The 6,000-nt window shown below is 51.9% G+C and overlaps 1 protein-coding gene across 1 annotated transcript in view; it reads right to left on the bottom strand.

The window, feature by feature from the left end:
• MINK1 (misshapen like kinase 1) overlaps nucleotides 1-6,000 on the bottom strand; it is a 55,397-nt gene that overhangs the window by 8,292 nt on the left and 41,105 nt on the right. The window contains exons 6-13 of the mRNA XM_021706948.1: nucleotides 5,870-5,960; nucleotides 5,178-5,308; nucleotides 4,803-4,857; nucleotides 4,580-4,658; nucleotides 4,163-4,338; nucleotides 3,600-3,669; nucleotides 2,998-3,208; nucleotides 4-117 (exon numbers count right to left, since the gene is read on the bottom strand). Of these exons, the coding sequence (XP_021562623.1) occupies nucleotides 4-117; nucleotides 2,998-3,208; nucleotides 3,600-3,669; nucleotides 4,163-4,338; nucleotides 4,580-4,658; nucleotides 4,803-4,857; nucleotides 5,178-5,308; nucleotides 5,870-5,960 (927 nt within the window). The remainder of the gene's footprint in view (nucleotides 1-3; nucleotides 118-2,997; nucleotides 3,209-3,599; nucleotides 3,670-4,162; nucleotides 4,339-4,579; nucleotides 4,659-4,802; nucleotides 4,858-5,177; nucleotides 5,309-5,869; nucleotides 5,961-6,000) is intronic.

The raw sequence follows: 6,000 nt of genomic DNA, 5'->3' as shown, positions 1-6,000 counted from the left end.
CTGCTCGCGCTCTGCCTGCCGCCTTTCCTCCTCCCGCCGCAGGGCCTGCATGTCTTCCAGCCGTCGCTGCTGCTCCTTCTCCTGCAGCTTCCGCTGCTCGCGCTCCCGCCGCTGTTGCTGTGGGGAGAGGGAAGCGGTCTCAGGTGCTGCACCGGACACTGACACAGCACAGCCCTGGCGGGGGGCCCTCGTGAACAGGGAGGGCAGCTCTCCCCACTCACTAGGCAGGGTGACAAGAATGGCTTCAACTTGTGGCAAACATACTTGCTTCCCTACACGCAAGCCCATAGGGCTTGGCTTGGGAAAACTGTGCTCGCAGTAGCTGTGCGCACGTGACAAGAGAGGCTACGAGGCTGACTTCTATCCTTGGGGTGGACTGAACAGTACCACACCTTCTACCCATGCCCCCACCAAACAAAGCCAAGCATCAACAACAATTCCCTCCTCCTCCCAACTCCTGGGCTCAAATCCACCCTTGCCGGCAAGTCCAAAAGGAGTAGGGCTGCAGTGACACCCTTTGGCCACGAGAGGGCAACAGGTGCCCATGCATCGTGACCAAAAAGGCTGCCCTCAAAAAAACAATTAAGTCCCTGCCCTAAGGGACCCTTACTCTTGAGGACACTTTGTGCCTATTTCTGCGATGAAGTTGCTAGCGGGCCTTCTCCAGGAAACACTCTGTTCGACAAATTATTTTTTCTTCAACAAAGATAGGGTCCTGCTTTGGAGAGTAGTAATGGACAGCGGCGATGCTGGTGTCTATGGCCCACCCTACAGGTACACTTTTTGTTAAATTCAGCTCATGAACTTTGAAATCATGTAACTGTTCCACCAAAAATACTATTCATTTAAGGCTTTTAAAAAACTGATCTATACCTCTCCTTCCCTACCTGTCCCCCTGCAAAATAAATACATTTATATGAGGGGAAAGAACTCCAAACCCTAGAATTTATTAAAAATGGTATATTTAGCCGGGCTCGGTGGCTCAGCCTGTAATCCCGTGCTTTGGGAGGCTGAGGTGAGTAGATTGCCTGGCCCACGGGTACGAGACGCACCCGGGCGACTTGGCGAGACCTCAGCTCTACCATAAATCAAAAAATTAGCCAGGCATGGTAGTGCATGCCTGTAGTTCCAGTTACTTGGAAGGCTGAGGCAGAAGGATCGCCGGAGCCCAGCAGGTTGAAGCTGCAGTGGCCGGGAGCATGCCACTGCACTCCAGTCTGGGCGACAGAGTGAGACTCCAACTCAAAAAAAAAAGGTATATTTAGGTGGGGTTCAGTGGTTCACATCCAGCACTCTGGGAGGCTGAGGCGAGAGGACTGCCTGAGCCCAAAAGTTCGAGATCAGCCTGGGTAACATGGCAAGACCTTGTCTCTACGATAACATGTAAAAGAAAACAATAGCCTGGTGTGGCAACACACACCTGTAACCCCAGCTACTTGGAAGGCTGAGGCTACTTGGAAAGCTGAGGATTGAAGGGTCACCTGAGCCCAGCAGATCGAGGCTGTGGTAACTGTGATTGTGCCACTGCACGCCAGCCTGTGCAACACAGTGAGACTCTGACTCAGAAAAAAATCAATTGTGTATTTATTCTTACATGTTTAAACTCCAGTCACCTTCAGAGTACTCTCTGTTTGATGCAATACACCTATCAAGACACTTTTTCCACTGTTCAAAATAGTTTCTGAACTCGTCAATTATGATGCCTTTTAGTGCTTCTTCCATTTTTTTGTTTCGCCTCTTCCACATCAACAAAACATTTCCCTTTGAGAACTTTTTTCATCCAGGGAAACAAAAAAACGTCACTCAGGGTGAGATCAGGGGTCATGCTGTTTTTGGTCAAAAACTGCTAAACACTCAGCACAGTGTGGGCAGGTGTGCTGTCACTGTAGAAGAACCAGAAACCTGTTTGTCACAACTCAGGACATTTCTTCTGCATACCATGACACAACTTTCTCAAAACTTCCAGATAAAAACTTTGGTTGACCATTTGATCTGGAGGAACAAATTCCAAGTATACTACAAGCTACAGGGGGCCCACCCTCCAAAGGATAATTTTGGTTTTTTTGGGGTCCCTCCTCGTACATATGTATACATGTATATTTTATTTATCTATTTACTCTTTTTTTTGAGTTGGAGTCTCACTCTGTCACCCAGACTGGAGTGCAGTGACATAATCACTGTTCACTCCAGCCTCCAGCTCCTAGGCTCAGGTGATCCTTCCACCTCAGCTGCCCAAGAAGCTGGGACTACAGGTGAGTACCACCATCCTTGGCTAATTTTTTGGGTGTGTGTGTAGAGAGGAGGTCTTACTATGTTGTCTAGGCTAGTCTTGCACTCCTAGGCTCAAGCAATCTTCCTGCCTCGCCGATATATGAGTTTAATTGGTAATATCCAAAAAGAAAAGAAAACTGCACCTATTTTAAAAGTAAGGTTTTCTATTAGTTGAAATGAGATCTCTCTACCCACCTCTAATCAGTTTGAACTGACAAGACTGTACTTGACAAAAATCTGAACCAAAATAGCCATAAGTAAAAGAAGAGTCTTTAAAAGGATCTTTTGCATGTGCAGACCAGAAAACTGCTTGATAGAGCCAGACGTGCAGGTGCACTGAAGTGTCTGTGCACAGATCCCCAGCTGCCTGAGACTGAAGTTATCAGAGCTAAATAAATGCAGAGTGGAGGTTTATATGCAGAAACAAGGACAGGGACAGTCTTGTCGTGGGGAATGGATACAGCTCTTCAGAAATGGCTCTGCTCTGAAGGGAGACTGATGACACAACCATCCACACACGGTTGGGTGGGGGGTACCAGTGCTTGCGGGTCAAGCCTCTGATAATGGGGGAGAGAGACTTCCCATAAAAGTCTGAGAGAAAAGGGGCTGGGAAGCACCAGCTCACTCCCTGCTCTCCCCGAGGTCCTCACAGAACCAAGGATGGACTGGAGTCGGGTCAGCAGGAAGTGTGCCCAGCCTGGGCCCAGCACTGCCAGGACAGCCTACCTCCTCCACACGCCGCCGCTCCTCCTTCTGCTCCTCTATGCGTCGCTGCCGCTGGTGCAGCAGGTGTTTGATGTGCGCCTCAGGGTCTCGCTGTTGCTGTTGCTGCAGCTGCTGCTGCTGCTTTAAAGCCTCTGAGTTGCTCTTATTCTCCTGCTGGAGCCGGAGAAATTCCCGGCGTAGTGTCGACTCCCCAGGCACGTTCATGATGGAGCTGGGTCAGGGTGGCACACAGTGTAGGGGTCAGAACCCTGCTGACTCATACTTTCGTCCCTGGAGAGCCCACCCGAGTGGGTGCTTTAATTGGATCAGACAATCTGCCTCTGGCCACTCCCAGGTGGCCAGGAGATCTGTCCTCCCTTCTGCCCAGTCTCTGGCCCTCTCTTCCTGCCCACACCCTCCCCCACTTCAGCCCTGAATCACCCTTTCCTCACCTCTTGTTCACTCATTCATTCCACTTTTCAGCACCCAGGGATTCTGTTTATATGGGTGTCTACCTCTCTCCCACCACCCTCAGACTGAGAGTCCCAAAAGCCAAGGACAACTGTTATCCCCTCAGTCAGTCAGAGTTGGCCCCACCCTCCCACCCGGTCTACCAAGCCCACCTTGGCTCTCCTTCCTCTCCATGGCTGTCGTCTTCCTCCTCACTGCCGCTGTACTCATATTCTGTCTCCTCTGCAGAGGGGAGATCACTGCTGTTTCTTCACCCAGTGCCCCAGACCCCACCCTGGGCTAGGGACACCTTAGATGGGGATAACCAATAGGTCTGTCTGGATGACCAAGAATGAGGGTCCCCACCCACCTCCTTGGAGCAACGGGGAGACAGTGGGTCTCAGGTTTGTGCCTGGACGGAAATTGGGACCAGATCTAGTAGTAGGTGGGATGTGGTAGAACATGTGCGTGCACTTGCCCATGCATGTGCTTAATATGGAGGTTCTGTAAGGATGTGATAAGGTGACCGTCATTTGGAGGGCTGACTCAGATCAGGTGGCAAATGAGGAAAACCACCTCTGCGGTTGTTAAGTCTGGGAAAGGAGATCTCCCTGACAGTCAGAGTTGGAGCCTACGAGGGAAGCATGAAGGGGAGCCAGGAGGAGGCAGGGCTGGAGGAGAGGAGCGTGGCTGAGGTGTGTCCTAACACCCACCCCCTCCCACCCTGCCGACTCACCTTTCTCACCCCGCTTCTTCCGGGATCGGTCAATGTGGTCCTTGAGCTGGATGCGGCCCTGCCGTTCCGTAGGCTGGTCTCGGATGAAGGGAAACTTCAGTAGCTGCTCCGTTGGTGGGCGGCTCAGATAAGTCTTGATGAGACATGTGTCAATGAAGTCAATGAACTTCTTAGACCTAGAAACAGTGGTGGCTCACAGACTGGGAGTGTCCCCTCAGGAGGAAGAGGGTCAAGCATCCATCCACAAGCATCTGGGTGCCCCTCCTGTCTTCTCCACATCCCAATACGAGTCGCCACCCCAGCATCCCCAACACCTCTTCTGTGGTACTGATCCAAGCCTGAACACAGAGAGCTCTGGAGGTGGGGGTGGCCTTGTCCAGAGACCTTCCTTCCTAGAGACCAAACTCAGAGACCTACCATTTCTTGGACTTGAGCCTGGGTGGAGGGTTCCGAGGGATGAGGAAAAGGGCTCGCATGGGGTGCATGTCACACAGAGCTGGACACAGAAGAGACATCCTCAGTCACTTTTGTCAGCCAAAAGCCTACAGGACCCTTCCTCAACAGGACCTCCCATGACTCATCTCCTCCTGAAGTCACTTTCCTTCCCTCCCCTCCTACCCTTGGCAGCCTCAGCACTTACGAGGAGCTCCCTCTGCCATCTCAATGGCTGTGATTCCTAGGGACCAAATGTCACTCTACAGAGAGGAGAGAAAATGGGACAAGTGAATATTCCTGATAATTCTGCCCAGTAATCTCTCTTCGTTCGTCACCACCCTCAGCCTCTCAGGACCCTTCCTGGCCACACCCCTTCCCACGGTCCTTCTACTCCAGCCCCATGCTGTTCTCTAACTCATTCCATCTTGCTACCCTTACTTTCCTTGCCATAAATGCTCTCCAGCCCCTCACTGCTAACACCTCATTGACCACTCCTTCTTCCCCAGCATGTTCAAGCCCATCGTCCCCATCTCATTTCCTGCCCTTGGTGCCTCCATGCTTCCAGCTTTCCACTTCATACCCTGTAATCGTAGGTGGCATCGGGGTTCTCATCACAGGCGATGACCTCTGGGGCCATCCAGTAGGGGGTCCCAATGAAAGTGTTCCGCCTGCCCACGGTGCGGTCCAGCTGAGCACTCACCCCAAAATCCACTGTGAAGACAGGGAAGGAGGGTTCAGCGTAGGGAATCGCGTCTGCTCCCTTCCCTCACACTCCTGCACACATGTATGTACCTCATCTGAGGCAGGTAAGATCCTGGTCCCACCCAGACACCCCCACACCCTTCTCTACCCTGTCAGCATCCTTAAGAACCTGATCCAGTCTTCCAGCATCTCGGAAAAAAAACAAGGTAAAAGATCAAGGGACAGCAACCCACGGAAGGGGTTCATCAGATCCCATCCCCTCAGAAGGACCTGCACAGCACCTGGCCCATAACAGGTGGCAGGTAAAAAGCTTCTTGAGGGATTTTCAGCAGGAGGCAAGGCACTGGGTGGGGGAGACGAGTGATTCCTCCCAGCAGACAGGTTGTTGGACCTGAGCCACAGGAGGGAAAAAGGGTCCCCTAATTCTCTTTCCAGAAGGTTACTGTTTCTTCATCCAGTAACCCAGACCCCACTCTGGGCTAGGGAAACCTTAGATGGGGATAACCAATAAGGTCTGTTTGGATGACCAAGAACGCAGGTCCCTGACAGCCTCAGAAGGAACCAGCGCACCTAGCTTGACCTCAGCATTCTCTGTCAGCAGCACATTTTGCCCTTTGATGTCTCGATGGATCACCTTGTGGGCATGGAGATGGGCCAGACCCTGGAACAGGAGAGCAGGGAAAATCAACCATGGTGTCAGA

This window comes from Carlito syrichta, unplaced genomic scaffold (genome assembly GCF_000164805.1).
Source record: "Carlito syrichta isolate Samal-C Ts95f unplaced genomic scaffold, Tarsius_syrichta-2.0.1 Scaffold316228, whole genome shotgun sequence".
In the NCBI taxonomy this organism is placed as follows: domain Eukaryota; kingdom Metazoa; phylum Chordata; class Mammalia; order Primates; family Tarsiidae; genus Carlito; species Carlito syrichta.
Note: the sequence above shows the minus strand (reverse complement) of the source record. Positions and strands in the feature narration are given on the sequence as shown.